General features: G+C 37.4%; 1 protein-coding gene across 5 annotated transcripts in view; it reads right to left on the reverse strand.

Annotated features, from left to right (window-relative positions):
* The window catches only part of LOC121867983 (protein MIX23-like), a 31,812-nt gene that overhangs the window by 10,539 nt on the left and 3,339 nt on the right, over window positions 1–17,934 (reverse strand). Inside the window, exons 1-3 of one of the 5 annotated variants that reach the window (XM_042368163.1) lie at window positions 12,752–12,805; window positions 9,209–9,334; window positions 6,992–6,994 (exon numbers count right to left, since the gene is read on the reverse strand). In XM_042368163.1, coding sequence (XP_042224097.1) covers window positions 6,992–6,994; window positions 9,209–9,334; window positions 12,752–12,790 — 168 coding nt within the window. In that variant the 5' untranslated portion in view covers window positions 12,791–12,805. Of the gene's footprint in view, window positions 1–6,991; window positions 6,995–9,208; window positions 9,335–12,540; window positions 12,565–12,751; window positions 12,846–17,934 lie in introns of those variants that run through there. The other 4 variants (XM_042368162.1, XM_042368164.1, XM_042368166.1 and 1 more) reach the window with 4 other exon arrangements.

Raw genomic sequence — 17,934 nt, forward strand, 5'->3', positions numbered from 1 at the left:
ACGAGTGACTCTGTGGAACCAATTGTGCTCGTTAATAGAGGGACTACTGTACTTTTTAGCTTTGTTTTTATCTCAGAAGTACTGTACATAAAAGTTATTTATTATAAAGATGTGAGTGGCAGCCATTCACAGACCATGTATGGGAAGCTTCCTTTTCAGTAGTAAGCATAAGATATCATGATTATGTTTTGAGAGAGAGGAAAGGGATGTGTTGCATCATACTGATTTCATTCCAAAAGTTGAAAACATGGGACAGTTCTGTAGGCATCATTACACAATGTATTATCAAACAAGCTTGTTATGCAGGAACACTGAAAATGGCAGATCATGTGAGAAAACCTATGGTAAGTACAGTAGAAGCTAAAATACTTCAGGTGCATGACAAAGTAAAAAAAAATGGATTTGTATTACCTCTTGGATGTATATAAATTGAGAAACAAAGTCAAAGTGGTGTGGTAAAGTATATCAAATGATGCTGTTCACTGAATCAGAAAATGACAAGTTATTTAACAAATGTTGTAAAGTATTCAATTCTAATTATGCCACAGTTACAGTACAGTACAGTATAGTCTGCATTTACGCGGTCAATTGAACCTGTGGAGGCCCGCGTAAAACGAGAAACGCGGAAATGAAATAACAGAACATATGGGATTAATTGAAATAGAGACTGGGCCGACCCCCAAACTCCACTTCTTCCGACACAATACATACCTTGTAGTCAAAATATCATCTAAATTTTATGATGGTATGCACACACAATTAATAATTAAGAGAAATGTCAATAATATTAGGTTTTTAACACTTACGTTAGTCGAAAAGATGGCTGGGCACACGGGGATGGGAGGTTGGTTCCGAGGCAGAGGGCAGATTATTGGCCCTCACTTGTATCACTTGTATCACTATCCACCACAGAGGCTTGCAGGGCCTCTTTGTCAAACCCCTCTCTATCACTGACTTGGGCCGGCTGTGGTGGGTGGCGGGTGAAGAACTCGGAAATGTTTTGATGACTGGGCGACCTTGTGCGCACCCTGCCCGCACAGCTTCCCGCGTAAATGACCAAATTTACCGCGTAATTAAAGCATTCACTCTGGCAAGGCACAGCGTAAATGACCAAAAGCGTAAACAAAAGCCGCGTAAATGCAGACTATACTGTATTATATTTATAAAATATTTTAATTCAAACATTTCCATACTTATGACTGGGTCTTAACCTTCTTTTTAATTAGTTCAGTGATTCTGGTTTTCTTAAAACCAGACATTTACACTTAATTCTTCAGGAAAACAAACAGTTGCCCATGGCTGTCATAATTTCCAAAACTTTCTCACATCAAACAAGAACTATAAAATATCCAGACTTTTTTTTTTATTCTGATTGATTGTTGAATAACTACTATTGAATACCATGGCACATATTGCCTGCCAAGCTCCATGGTAAAACGAGTCTCCTACTAAAAAACAAAGGCATCCTCAAAAATCAAATAAGAAAAATTAAAATTATACATCTCCCAAAATAAGTAAAATTCCCCATTTTTCACAATTACTTGGCATGCAGAGCTAAGAATGAATCGGTCATGATGCCATCCCCAGGTCTGAGGGTTGACATTCATGGCTCCACTCCAAGTGGTCTGAAGTTTCAGATTTTGTTTCTCTAAAAACTTCGTTCCTAATTTCATTCAACCATTCCAATTTCCACCTTCCCCTGGCCCTCCTACACATTATTATATCCATAACTCCAGCCATGAATGAAGGAAGCCTTCAAGAATGCTGAGAATATTGTGGTTAAAGCAAAAACCCCAGTACTGTACAATATTGTAGTCCAGACTGAATGTTTATCCTCAGAGACAAAATGTAAATCAAAATCTTTAAGAGAAATTGAAAGAACAACTGGAAGTTGTCAAATGCAAAGATACACTTATAAAGAATCTGGAAAGGAAGGAGGAAGAATCAGCTTAGCCATCAGTTAAAGATACCCAAGCTGTATGCTGAGAAAAATGGTTAAAATTGGGAACGAGTTAAGCATGATAAGTATGGAAGGACAAGATACACTACAAGAACAACTGAAGCCACCATCCTCAAAGCTGAGCACAAATGGGTAATCTTAAGGAGGGCACCAAACCTTTAACAAGAAGCAGAATACAACAATGCTTTTATCTTTCCCAACCAACACACAGTTACTCAGCTAGCCAGTGTGAGAATGCTCATTACAGATAAGAAGTAGTCAAGTAGTCAGGGCAAGAGGTGACCGACCTGTAAATGATGAACATGCTCTATCTTTAAGTACTGTACAGTAATACTGTACCACTGTATTACTTAACCCTAAGGCTCTCAGCCTCCTTAGATGATGACAAGACATACCAGAAGCCTTGATAATAAGACAATGTGTTGGCTGAATATGTGAATATGTACTGTACAGAACATTCAAATTTCACCGAGATTTGGTGAAACTTTTTTTCAGCAGGGTTTCATCCACCATTCAGAAAGGCTAGGGCAACATAGAGGTGTCCTACTGTATGTTGCCAATATTTATAGCACCACTTCCAAGAATTTTACTTCCTTCAACTAAATCAAGATCTTTTTCGATTTTGTATTTTTACTTAGGTAGATGTTTTTGGTTCATGTGTTTTATTCCTTTTGGAAGCAAGTCAGGAAAATAACTAAATAAAAAAAAATGCCCAAGACAATGGAAGGCAGTGGTCAAGTCAGCACAAGCCCTGAGATATTTGCTCTCTGCTGATTTAGAAGACAGGAACTGAAGCATCATCTGCCAGAGAAAACATGATTTTCACTGGTTCTATAATTACTGTGATCACAAGGCAGGAGACTCCTCAGACTGGATAGATGCTCAACTGATGTGAAGATGATCATGAAAAATGAGGTAACCTTTATGATGAGTACCCAAGAGAGCTTTCAGCTGGATCTTTCTGAGAAGCTCAAGACCTTAGAAGATAATATAATTTAATTGGGGGGAACTCTCTCAGGGTTCTGTGTCACAGCCTCAGACATTTGCTGCAGCCTTGAAGGAAGCACTGGATGAGTCAAGGAAACTAGTGGAGGTGGCATAAAACCAAAGCCTACACAGTCAGCCTGTCCTTAGAATAAAACCAAAACAGATATTGTGGCTGATGAACACGAATTAGTCATATTTTCCTTCCTGCCAGCAGGATTTAAGACCAAAATAATTTCCTGCCAAGGATCTGTGGCAGTACTGTACAGTACTGTATTGCCTTTTTAGATATTCTCCCATCAAATCTATCTGATATTAGTTTCATCTTTTTTTCAATTCCTATTTAGTGCAGAATTATACTAAATCCTAAATACTAAATTTTATGCTTACTCAGACACCCCAGATAACCGGAGATTCACTTTAAATATCGGAAAAATTCTGTTTACTTGAACAACTTTCTGTTAGGGTTCTTGAAAACCCAATGGTTAAAAAGAGCTTGACCATATAGTAAATAAGGGGTTAGGTTACTAGACCTCACAGAGACAAGTCCAGAGCCTTATAATATTCACTTTAGAGTAAAATACCATAAATGTATCCGGTACAGTATATACAGTAATAAAAGCATATAAACAGCATTTATGCTAATTTTCCCTATCCTCTTAGTATCTGATTCATAATTTGTGTACTACTATACTGGAAGTAGTGTATCAGTTATGAAAACAGAAACTGCTGCTCAGGACAGTCCAAAGCATCAATTAGCCCAGTAATGCAACATACAACTATGCAATCAAATATTTACCAAACTTTACTGTTCTTCTGCCTTCTTTAATTTTTACAAAATTTTCTAAAATCCAAATCCTCGCTATCATATTACACTATTTTGGTGCATAAGCCTGAATTACTGCAAAGTCCATTAGTATATTCAGCATTAACCTTCTCGCTTGTGGATGAAATATTCATCATCCTTTCCACTGACAGCTTAGAGCGGTTGAGATCCCACACTCTGCTGACCCCACCTGCTCAGCACACTAGAATGTGAAGAAATGTTTATTCCTTTTATGTTTTTGACCTTAGGTAAGTACTACTTTATATAGTTCCTTTTTTTTCTACATTTCGTACATAGAATGGTGTGTGCATGTAAACGAGTAAAAAAAAATATATATATTGTACTATATACTGTATATGTATATCTAACACAAATTATGATTTGAAAAAGAAATGTACCTGTAACCATAACTTCAAATTTTCTCGATATTCCTCCTGCAACCTTTTCACCTCTTTACACACTTCTTACCTTTCAATAATTTAATCATATCATAAGTTCCTATTTGTATTTTATGTCCCCCTCATTTTTTATTTTGTTGTTTTGTTCTTTAATGTCCAAAGGCTTTAATTGGCTCATAAAGTACCTGCTAGCTCTCAAGAGGCACAATGCCTACAAGCACAGGAAGCAAAGGAATTTGACTTTTAGATGATGCCAATCCTACAGGAGCACCTAAAAACCCTCTGTAGTATCTGTCTATGGTTGTTTGAAATCAATAACTGAAAATAGGTGAAGTACGAGACTTAGTCCCTTTTCTTACCAAAGTATGAGGATGCAGACAAAATTAGAAATGAGATATAAGGGTACATTCCTGATAATGTACCTCACTTTTGTTAAAGTTTACTGCAAAATATTACAAAACTCATAATAGTGCTAAGTTCCTAACAAAACAAGCAAATTAAATGGTTCTGGGTAACTGCTTTTCATAAAATAGAATCAAATTGTAATACAATATTGCGATAGTTAAAACTTCAATACAAATGGAATTGTAATATACAGTACAGTACATGTAATAATATCTCCGTTAGCCGGAATCCCTCAAACCCGGAACTCTCTGATAGCCAAAATTTAAATTTTCTCGGAAAATAGTTCCCAAAGCTGTAATTTTCCGAAACATTCAGGGCATTGGGAATGATTTTCCGAGTGGCACATTTTCCGAAAAATTCCAGGGAAGGGGGAATTTTGTTCTGGGATTGAGTAATGAAAATCATGCACATTCTCCAGAAACTCAGAGAAAATTTTTCCGGTAACCGGAAAATTCCTGGGATGGGGGATATTTTTCTGAGTTCGTAAGATGATGTAATGAGCAATTTCTGTAACTTCTGAGAACATTTTTGTATTACTCGGAATATTCCGGGGATGAGAGATTTTTTCCGGCTTTGAGAGAGTCGTCTCGGAACCCGGAAATCTCTCATTCCCAGAAGTGCTCTGCACCAATTGTTCCGGCTAACGGAGATATCACTGTAGTCTTAAGCCAGGTGTCACACGAGCGCTTTTATAAAATTAATTTGAAGCAAGAAAATACATGGTCAATATATGGTCAATCAGGTGGATTTTGCTCCATTACCTGCAGCAAGAAAAAACAAGTGAACGTTACCATGCAAATATATGGGAGACAGAACATCACAACAACAAGGCAAGATGAATGGAGACGATGCAGCAGCTATTCTTGGTAATCTTTTTATTATTAAAAAGAAACGAGAGAAATAAAAATAAAAAATTATTGTGGACTCGTGTGGCTGGCAAGGAGGAGGACTGAAAATGCTTATGATAAACTGGTTAGAGAGTTGAGCTAAGAGGACCCAGATACTATGTGTGTGGATTGTTAACGGCTGCACATGCTTGTGTTTTGTAAACAAACACACCAAATCAGCACCCAAATTATAAACTAAACATGTGTCTTTTATAAAACTATTAGTGCATATTATACATAATACAGGCAATCCCTGACTTACGACGGCGTTAGGGACCCAAATCCAGGTCGTAAATTGAATTGGTCGTAAGTCGAAAATGAGAAAATAATACAGTACTGTACATAGAAAATCTAAAATGGGTATCTCTTTTTCTTTTCAGCACCACAAAACTCTCACTTTTAAGCTTGCCAGCCATTTTAAAGGGAATTACAAACGAAAAAATTTTCAGTACAAAGCGCAATCACGAACGTCGGGACTCGAAAATACGTAATTAGACAAATTTTGGGTATGACTGAGGCGGTCGTATGTCCGGGTGGTCGTAAGTCGAGGAGTACTTGTACTGTAGTGTCATTAACCTATGTTATATACAGTACATGTATATGTAAATACTTGATATATAAGATTCATGTCAATAAATATAGCATTAGCCATGTTTTGACATGGGAATCTTGCTAGAAATAAAAAATTTATATACATGGTAAAATAAATCACGCCAAAAACATGATCGAATATCTGGAAATTTTTTTGAAATAACTTTGTCCTGAAATTGCTCATAAAAGTGCTCGTGTGTGACTGCGACTTTACAGGGATGGAGAAAAATAAGGTTCTAAGAAGCTGAAGAAACAGAAACATGTGAGGTTCCATGAAACAGAAATATAGGAAGAAACTAACCTGACCTGTTCCCCATCTAAACTTGTGAACCTCTCAAGACCAGCTTACATTTCATATTCTCTTATGATATGGTAAATGTGATTACAAATACAACTGTACAGTACATCAAAATGCTTCTAAATATATAATACTGTATTAATATCACTTATCTACCACTCTGTTTAGAATGTAGCTCAGTATATTATACCATACACAATGGAAAATCAGTTAACAGGACATTTATGGGACTCGGGATAAGTATCTATTTCAAAGGTGTTATTTTTAGTTAATATAGATGAATAAATCCTGTAGCGTAGGGAATTTATGACCATAAAAACATACTAGAACATTTTATCTCTTCAGCCACAACTGATAACTATATACTTTTTCACTTTCAAAATTGCCACACAGGGTATTGGACCATAAATATTTTTTTTTACTTTTATCCTCTTCACCACTGATTGGTCACGACTCTGTTACGCACTGTTGGCAAGTACTGGGCATGCACCGGCTCCTGAATGTACCTAAACCTGCTCCAGTGTTGGTCAAGGCTGGTCACACTCGGTGCCGCCACAACACTTTTTGGCATTGTTCCAAGAGTTCACAACTCTCACTCTGAAAAAGTTTGCCCTCACAGTTTTCTGGACCCGCGGCTTCTACAATCTTGAGCTGTGACCCCTTTTGGGACGAACGTTCGCCAGTAATCTTATCTATTTACATCCCACTACGGTATATACTGCTGTATGTATTGTCATACAGCAAGACAACTATTTTCACCTTCTATGCATCAGTCTAGCTTAAGATATTAAATAGTTCTGTATGAAAGCTTCAAGTTGCTACAGAAGTAATGGAAAAATCTAGATTATTTCATGGGTTTACTCGATAGTATCAACTCCAATAAATTGAGTGATATATATTAACACAAACACTGATATGTAAAGACTAATACAGTATAAGTACTGATGTAATAGAAGCAAGGAAAATGTATTAAACAAAAAATGTAATGGTGTACTCATGCACCTGGTAGTACCATCTTGCTAAACCAGGAGATTTCACACACAAGTACAGTACTGCATAGCAGTGTACAGATCATTCATTCCTAATGAGTTATAGATTTTTACAATGAAGGATATGTACCCTTAAGTCCTCTATTCACAGGCAATAAAAGAATTCAAAATAAATAAAATCCATCTCAAAAGAGGTGTGTAGGTTTAAGCCAGCAGAAGAGAAAGGGTGAACAATAAATGTTTGAAAAACATACGCTTCCACTTAAGAAACTTTATCCTACAGATAGTAGCTCAGAAAGAAGGACAGTTAATCCCCCATTACAGGTGACAGAACCATCATAATCACTGTTTAATGCCATTTTCCATGCTTGCATGAGTTAGCCATGATTACCTGATGGCATAGTGTCCAGGTTCCCATCAGGAATAATTGAAGCAAGCTTTATGGCTGTTTGGCCTTCCTATCAGAAACTCTCTTTTACAATGTGGGACTTCCAATAGTCCTCTTAGCTGACAAAACAAGGATGCTACTCCCTGAGGTAACTCAAAGATTACCAGTATATTGTCTATACAACTTTATCTGACAAAGGCTGTACTTGCCTTGGTTGACCCCAGCTGACCTGGAGTCCATATTACTACACATAACCAGAAGTGACTAAAGCATCGAGATGATAAAACATGGTACTCAATAAGCTAGCTGCCAAGTGGCAAAACTAGCTAACTCTGAAACTTCCTCAGTCATCTGCAGATTTGTTATCTCCCCCCCTATCCAGTAGTCATAGTCCCAGTCAGTGATGGCAGTAATCAAGTCTTGACTTTGATATACCACTCATCTAGCTAAGGGCTGCATTGTTACTTAAAACCAACATGTGACCTAGTAAGTACAGTAGTACATATACAACTCAAGAGCTGTCTGCAGTCCTGATTATTTAAACTATTGATGTTTAGGAGTGGAAAAAATGTTTGCAATAATGATTAACGAGTTATCCACATTAGCTAGTCAATATTTTTCTCCTTAAGACCCAGGCACTCTTATAAATTGCTATCCCCAGTACATAGAGGTCTGGTGGTGGGGGGGGTTGAGATTCTGAAATCTATGCTTATATGAATTTAGTCCAGCTCAAAATTATAATAAAGTTATAAATATAATTAAAAAGGGAAAATATCCAAACCCTTAGTTGAGCTAGTTGGCTAATTGGGACTATGTACAGTAGTCTTCTCACCACCTGGTCTGCAACTGAGCAACAGGAATTACCTAAGCTTAGAGGCATCAACATACTACCTGTATTTGCTGCCATAAAATTGATGTAAACATAAAACTTCCCAGGTTAGTAATGCCATGGAATATACGAGTATAATTGTCAGCACTTACACATGAAGCACCGGACTACCTCAACAATATAACCAGGAGGCCCAGATGTGAGGCCCCACAATGTAAGAGGTTAAAAGTAATTAATCATAAATTAATTGATTTTTTCACATTCACAAGTGTCTTATTTTTGAGGTTCCATTATAGAGTATTGTAAAGAACATTTGTTTCACAAGCAAAGGGTCCCAGGTTTGGTTCCTGGCCAAAGTGGATGACTGGGTTCCTTCCTCATACATTTACATTATCTGGTGTATTTGCTAATAATAAAAGAATCCTTCAATGGACGAACACCCTAACATGGGGCTGGGGTAGCCCACAAGCTGCTTCCTACTACTGTATTAGGGAATCCACACCTGCCAGGCCAACCCTACACCATAGCAAGAAAAGGCTCATACAGTATGTGAGAAAAAATTAAGAAAAAATCTTCAGATACTTTTATAAGGATTTGAAATACTGTACAGTAATTAAGCTTTGAAATTGTGAACAATGACATTTTAGACTTACTCGTTCATGTAAAGTCCTGCAGTGATTTTCTGGATTCACTTCATTTCTAAAGGACTGTGTTGGGGTGGCCAAATTCAACTCGTATATTATTTTGTCATCAATGGCCCGCATTGCTTGCAGTGTGTCCTGTCAAGAAATAAAGCAAATACATAAACATGTACAGTATTTTAATTTTTTTCTAAATATATTTTGGTTCAACTCTACAGCAGATAATAAAGGGTGAAAAAACCTGAAAAAATGTGTCACTTTTTTATTTGACTAACACTATCTTAGTCAATATGGTATAGGACTACTGTATATAAAATTTAATGCAACCTACTGTTTATAAATAACATACTGCATTAGGTTTATAATCCACATTAAATCATTATCTGCAAAATATTAAATTATCCAAAGAATGGGAAAAATAGGTATTGTAAAAGTACATATACCTGTACTGTACTAACTTCCATTGCATAAATGTCTAATATTAGCTACCCAAGAGCAACAAAAACTGCATGTAGTTGAAAGATCTCATAAAAGTAAATATAAAATCTTCTTATACGGTACAGTACCGTACAAGCTGGACTTATTTATACCAGAGGTTGAGTTTCTGAAAAAGGCAGGTACAGTCAACCAAAGATGCACCGACCCCACACTGGGTCTCGTACTCGCAATTTTACCTGGCAATACTTGTAAAGTAAGGCTGTATGTAATGGTGATTGGTGGATCTAGTTTTGGCTGTATCACTGTCAGGATACATATTAAACAAACCAAAGGTAACATTTTTATAATAATAAACTATTCATCTTTATTTAAAATCCTGAGAAGTTTCCAAGTGTTCATATATTTGCTTATGTAATGAAGAAAATCTTGTGTGAGAATCTTGTGGCAGCTGTGGTTGTAGTCGAGTTGCCAATTCGTTAATAATTTTTTTTCATTATTTAAGCAAATATATGAAAATTTGGAACTTCTCATGACCTTAAAAAACAATGAATAGTTTATTATAAAAGTGCTACCTTTGGTTTGTGTAATATTTATCCTACAACAATGATTCAATGATGAAATACAGTGTATAAGCTAAGACAATTAAAACAGTAAACAAATATACAAAGGAAGTATTAGATTAGATAAGAAAATGGATCTGTTCTGGCATTTTGAATGGGAAGCAAGCTATGGATATCCCTTGAAACCTAGGCTCATGTTGAACACTTTATCAGAGATTTTCATAGTGTTCATATTTCTCATTGCTTAATTGAAAAAACAAATTATCAAAAAGCTTCATTCAAAGTAAACCTGGATTTTTTCATGAGATTTCTTCTTCGGTGTTGCTACCAAGAAAAAAGTAAAGGGCTTCTGGATATACCCAAAATAAAATAAGATTTTATGCATCAACTAATGGGGTCATTCCATGAAAATGTCAACCTGAACCAAAACTGAAAATCCACCAACATTAATAACTTGTGTGTTCTGAAAGCTTAAGCAATGAACTATAAATCTGGAAAGACTAAGTCTCTAACACAGCTACAGAAACTGCTCTATATTAATCAAAATTGTCACATCATGCAGAAGAAGAAAATGACCTAAAATAGGTAATTTACCATCATCATTTGTGAGAGAAATGTCAAAGAAGAAAAGTGTCTTAGAATTGTTGAAATTACCTATTGCAAAGATAAAATTCCTAAGATTCCGTGTTGTCTGAAAGCAAAATAATACCAAATATTATACAGTATAATATCAACCCAGTAAATGGCAAGGTAATTTATGAGGAAACAGCTACCACCAAAAGTTGTTAGATTTTGTTCATTTTTTCCACTGATCTTCTTATCATTATAGTAAGTATTTTAAAAGAGACAACTTTTTATTTTAATTATAAGTATTTTTCTTTTAGTTTTTCTCTATCTACAATCATAATTCACCTGTAGTGGGCAGGGCATAAGGGATGACGGAAATTTGGGGGTAAAACACGACGAAGAAAATATTTATCGTAAATACTACTCTGAAAAATCGTCCAAGTCAGCGCATGTTGTCGTCTGCCCTGTTTGTTTACAACCAACCCACTCGGTCAGTGCATACTCTCATGTCCATAAAAAATGCAAAATTACACCAGGACGCTTCAACAAAATTACTTTCATTGATACCAGGTGTCAAAATAAATACTTTGTTTACTTTGGCAGGGAATCTGCAGTGCAGAGCCCGCAGCTAGGAAATTAAGTTAAGTGGCTCTATTTGGTTGGTTAGGTCAGGTTCTATAAGGTTCTAATTAAAGTTGCCGCTTTTAAAATACAGCACTCCTGAAAATAATAATAACCTGTGAAAAAATTAAGGAAATTCAATAACAATGTTGATTTTTTTTACTTGTTCAAGAGATAATAATCTTTTAATTCTACAAGCCCTGATAATAATTGGATAAAAATGGTGAACATGCATCCCAGAATGTTGCTAAAATTATGCAAGATCACCCATGAAATTCAATGGGAAATATATCTTTTTCCATTAATATTTTTTTAAATTAAGTATTGTTTGGGTTTAGTTTGCTGATCTTGCCCAGTGTTAAAGGAGTGTATATATCATTGCCGCCTGATTAAAAGGGACTGCAATATTTATCATAAAAATTAATGTGGAGTTTCTATTCAATGACACACAGTATGTGCGGATCATTATACTTTCAGCCGCGGTCCGACTAATTACCCAAATGTAGCCAAATATAGCCGCAATGAAGTCAAATAATGGTCCTACACGAATAAAACGGACTGCTAATCACTTCTCGATTAGTATTTGGTGTCAGAAAGTCACAAATAATTGGAAAACTTACTTTAATCTGAGTTAATAGATCGCGTGCATGTACCGACAGAGCGAGGAATTACCCAAATGTAGCCGCAATGAAGTCAAATGATGGTCGTACAAGCGTAATTCGGGCTGTGAATCACTTCTCAATTATTATTTGGTGTCATAGTCAAAAAAAATTGGAAAACTTAATTTAATCTGAGTTGTGTTAGGTTAGGTTAGGTTAGGTTAGGTACATGCACTTGATCTATTAACTCAGATTAAATCAAGTTTTCCAATTTTTTGTGACTTTCTGACACCAAATACTAGTCGAGAAGTGATTAGCAGTCCGATTTATTCATCTAGGACCCTTATTTGACTTCATTCCGGCTATATTTGGCTACATTTGGGTAATTAGTCGGACCCCTTTCAGCCGGCCTGTTGGCTAACCTAAAACCTGAACCTGTTCCGTCATCCTTCTTACAGCAGGGATAAGTACAAAATGATCCTTGATAAATTTCCAGATACTTCTTAATCCACTGAATATCTCAATGCTAATACTGAATCGCTTCAAGTAGTTATATTACCTCACAAGATCAAACCATATCGTCTGCTCAAGGTTATCAGCTAAGGCCAACTTAAAACTTGTTCAATCATTATTCAAGTGAACGCCAACTCCACTTTACCGTTCTCTAAGTATATTACCACCAACATAATGTATAACTACCCTTCTATCTATTATTGGCAGAATAATATTGAAACAATGTATAAGTAGTGTGGAGAAATGTGATAAATTACCGTAATATCCTCGCATGAGACTGGCGTGGTGGCGGCCATGTTACAACTTGTTCGGGTTAGTGGGTACAGATCACCGCCAGGTCCAGTGTCCCAAACCTTCTATCCCACTCAAGATATTAACATTAAGAGTGACGCTATTTCAGTGATTTTTTTTAATTCACATTTGAATTTATCTAATGTCTGATCAATATATATAAAAATCATAAATATATTGCACAGTGAATTTCATACAAATACCACATAAGGGTCATACAAATTAATATAAATTGTCGCACAATTAATCATGTTCACACTCTCACGGACAAAACTTCAATATGTTTTTATTTTTACCTTACTTACCCAATGACCATCCAATTAGAGGTAGATATCTCAAGGGATGGAGGCTAATGACCTTTAAATATTAAAGGATCGTCCTGGAAATAAGCATCTGACAGCTTAGTCGGCTGGCCAACCTTGGTCAAATCACCTTACTGTTTACCATTGTTATTTACCTGCACCAGGGGCAAATCCAAGGGACTTGAATATCCGGACCCATCTTTTCATCAGAAAATTCCAATACTTTTTCTTTAACGCAGTATTGTACTCAGGCTTTTTTTTGTATAGCAAAAAGTAATTGCTAATGATCTCGGAATATCTCGTTATATCAAGTTTACATGGCTTCAAAATGGCCTAATAATGCCAATAATATTGGTCAGATTTCAAAATTCCCCCCAGTTGGGTGGGCTCACTGTGTTCGGCTTGTTCGTCCACCCACAACTTCTTTTGACCTCACCCCCCCCCCCTTTTGATATTCATGGATCCACCCCTGAGCACTGTCTCGGCACAGAGGAAGTTGTACACAACACTCCCACGACCTACGTGCACTGTATATCTACAGTATCTAATTCATGCCGAACTGTATAACTGCAAGTTCATAAACATGTCTAACCAAATGTAAACCTGTATGCCAGTTTTACTGAATAATATTAATAATAATAATAATAATAATAATAATAATAATATTTATTATTATTATTATTATTATTATTATTATTATTATTATTATTATTATTATTATTATTATTATTATTATTATTATTATCATCCAATGAATCTCGCTATTACAAAACATGTTCGGATCACGTGAATATTAGGCACTCCAACTTACAGTATTTCGCCTGATTAAACACTAACGTTATCTAGAGTGGTTAGGTTAACGTAAAGTATTCAATCATCTGCTGAAATAAGCTAGGGTGCCTAATCTTCACGTGATCCACACATTAATTCATCTATGATATCATGTTTATTCACTATTAATTCATTTGCATATTCAGTAGTCTTGTACAGTCTTGTAATGGGAGCAACTGCGTAAATCTTTTTATTTTATGCCTGAGCTCCTTGTAGTTTCATGTTGCCAAATTGTCCGGTCGGAGGTGATGCAGGTTTTGCTGTACTTTAACCCTTTAGGGGGCAGGGATTCCACTCAGCTTAATAAAATCGTCTGGAGTTAGTCAGAATAAAATATCTAAAGGATGCTTTTTCCTCTAAGTGGTTAACTGCCCAAGGTTTAGCGCCTTCAAGATATCCCTTAAATATTTGAGTTTAGGGATGACGATTCTCACTAGCTGTACTGTGCGTATAAGTCGGCTCTCGGGTCTCCACATTTGTGATGGGTAACTGGTCTACAAAGTCAACTACTCTTCTCAATATTTGCTTATCCGTCTCTTCATCTGTTTCTTCCTCTTTCCTCTCTATTTTTTTAATAATGATATTGTTTTTGTGTCTGTTTATTTCAATTTGCTCTCTCAACTCACGAAAACTTTATTTTGTTCATGTGACCTCGTCCCCATCAGCAATTCCTCAGACATAGACCTTCGACAAAACCAAGGATTCATAGTCCTTGGACGAAACCACAATCTGCGGAGTACCTCCCAACCAGAGAGCGTAACCAGTGGGGGATTTCCTTGAGAGGAATCCTCCCCTCATGGCTGGCATTACCGAAAACCCTCCCTTCACTATACCTGAAGACTGTGCATCCGCTTTCGTATTATAAGGGCAGCGTCGATTAGCCCGATCATCCACGATTTAGTCTACAGCGAAAATTGGCGGCGTGTTTCCTTTTTTCCTTTTACTTTTATAGTAAAAGTAAATTAAAAGTCAATATTAGCCCGATCATCCACGATTTAGTCTACAGCGAAAATTGGCGGTATGTTTACTTGGTGTTCAAACCTTCGTCTGTCCATTCGTCTATTCATACGTCCTTCTGGCTATCCCTTCATTTGTTCCTTTGTCCGTGTGAGTTTTGCCCTGCTATTCATTTAATATATATTTTATAAAATAAATGAATAAATTATTAAGGCAACATAAATTACGTACCGCAGCAAATTAATTATCCATAACATCAACAGTATAATTCAGATCTATATAAAACAAAGAAGTCTGTCTGTCTGTGTCCGCACGAGAATCTCGGAAACTACTTTACGTACCGATCTGTAGTGATGATGGATCGTGTTATATGTAGTGATGATGGATGGTGTTATATGTAGTGATGATGGATGGTGTTATATGTAGTGATGATAGATGATGTTATATGTACTGTAGTGATGATGGGTGGTGTTATATGGAGTGATGATTAGACAATAAAATAATAACAGTTTAATGCTAAAAAATATGCTTTGCTGTACCGTTGTAGTGAAAAACATGGTGGAACTTACATACACCGTTAATGAACTATTGATGGAAGAAGAAGTTTTGGGGACTGAACAGTGAGACAATGTGGCCTAGCGAATGAGCGCGTTTCTGCTAGTTCAGAAATGAAAAGCAAAATCATCTGTAGTAACTCAATTATGTTAGGGAATTGTAGAAGAGATGTTTAGTCATTATTTCAGAATCGAGAAGAATACAGTACTGACTTTATCAACTTAAGGTACAGTATATCTGATGTTAATGACCCTGACCCGTTACTTGGTGATTAGTATTATGAAGTGTCACAAAGCGATCTGTACAGGCCGAGTGCATATGAAACTCATGAAGTCTTGAAGGATCTAGTATCTAAGTTGTCATAACCCAGCCTCCTTAGAGCTAAACCTTCACATCTAAGCTGTCGTAACCTAATACCCAAGGTAAACATCCCAGAAGTCACAGTGGCCATAACGTAACATCAGCTTTTACACAGAGCCTCGGGGCCGCCTCATGAATCCGATGTTCCCCATCAACTTTCGAAATGTTTATGAGTAGACACGGAAACAGATGACGTAGACACCACTCATCTGAACCACTGTAAGTCTCTCTCTCTCTTGCTCCGTCTAGCTATCGATCTTTCCCTCTCTGTATCTCACTCTATCTAAATTCGCCAGCAAGTGAGGGTCGTTGGTCAGGGGAACGTCAGCTGCCCAACACATTAAAGATAAACATTAGATTACTGCTGCCACTATCAACCCATCCAGGGGGCGTCACCAACTGCCCCGTCACCCTCGTTACTCACTACACCTGCCCCGTCACCCTCGTTACTCACTACACCTGCCCCGTCACCCTCGTTACTCACTACACCTGCCCCGTCACCCTCGTTACTCACTACACCTGCCTCGTCACTCAATACACCTACCAGACACTCTCGTTACTCACTTGTCCAGTCACTCTCGGTATACTCACTACACCTGCCTCGTCACTCACTACACCTACCCGACATTCTCGTTACTCACTTGTCCAGTCACTCTCGGTATACTCACTACACCTGCCTCGTCACTCACTACACCTACCCGACATTCTCGTTACTCACTTGCCCAGTCACTCTCGGTATACTCACTACACCTGCCTCGTCACTCATACACCTACCAGACACTCTCGTTACTCACTTGTACAGTCACTCTCGGTATACTCACTACACCTGCCTCGTCACTCACTACACCTACCCGACACTCTCGTTACTCACTTGTCCAGTCACTCTCGGTATACTCACTACACCTGCCTCGTCACTCACTACACCTACCCGACATTCTCGTTACTCACTTGCCCAGTCACTCTCGGTATACTCACTACACTATATATATATATATATATATATATATATATATATATATATATATATATATATATATATATATATATATATATATATATATATATAATACGATCTTGGCCTTCGATATTTTGACCATAAAAAAACATGATGGTTCCAAGAGTTGTTGCAGTGAACTATGCCTCTGTCCTTTGTGCTGCAGACATAACCAACTCATTTACATCAGCTGATATACCTTACACACAGCCATGCATAGATATAAACATACTTACGTAATTAGATACAAACGGCGGTGAGGGCCCCACCCACAGGACCCCGTTGGCCTAGCCCGAAGCAACACAGTGAATCAATAAAGTTTACATGAAAACAAGCTTATTCCTAGTGACGTTAACATTGTGATACTTAACTTATGTACAGTGATAGCTAGCCTTTCAATAACAACGATAAACAATGTCTCTTTAACAGGACAGAGCGAGTGTAATCTTGTAAGTAAACAAAAGTGCAATGTATACTTGTGGGACACTGTTCCTACACCTAGTGACACCCTGCACCCAGCCCTCACCACACGCAACCACTGTCTCACAACTTGTCAATAAAAAAGCGAGTCAATACTGTCACACACAAACAAGCAAGTGTATATTCAGTGAGACACAGTCACCCATATTTCCTCCTTCCCCTCCCAAACAATCATGCCTCACAGGTCTCACCCCTCCCTCCCACACGCCCTCTCACACATTCACACAACCTCTCTCACATCTGACACCTCACAGTCACGCATCCCACCCCCTTTCACACATCCCATCCCGCACACACACACACACATCCCATCCCGCACACACACACACACACACATCCCATCCCGCACACATTCACACATCCTATCCCACACATACTCACGCTTTCTGCACATACCTGTTCACACACACATGTATACCCTCACCTCCTCTGACACACACACACACACACACACACAGAGTCATTACCTAAGTGGTACAGCTGACTCAGAGCTGAAGTGTTCAAGATGTACAGTGTGTGGTGTGTGTGTGTGTGTGTGTGTGTGTGTGTGTGTGTGAGAGGTGGCAGAGAGGAAAAGGATGATAGAAGAAGAAGAGGGGATAGGAAGGGAAGTTTAAGTAGCAGGGCGGGTGAGGGATGGAGGTAGGGGGTCTCAGGTAGAATGATAATA

Source organism: Homarus americanus, unplaced genomic scaffold, assembly GCF_018991925.1.
Source record: "Homarus americanus isolate GMGI-L3 unplaced genomic scaffold, GMGI_Hamer_2.0 scaffold37032, whole genome shotgun sequence".
Classification (NCBI taxonomy): Eukaryota; Metazoa; Arthropoda; class Malacostraca; order Decapoda; family Nephropidae; genus Homarus; species Homarus americanus.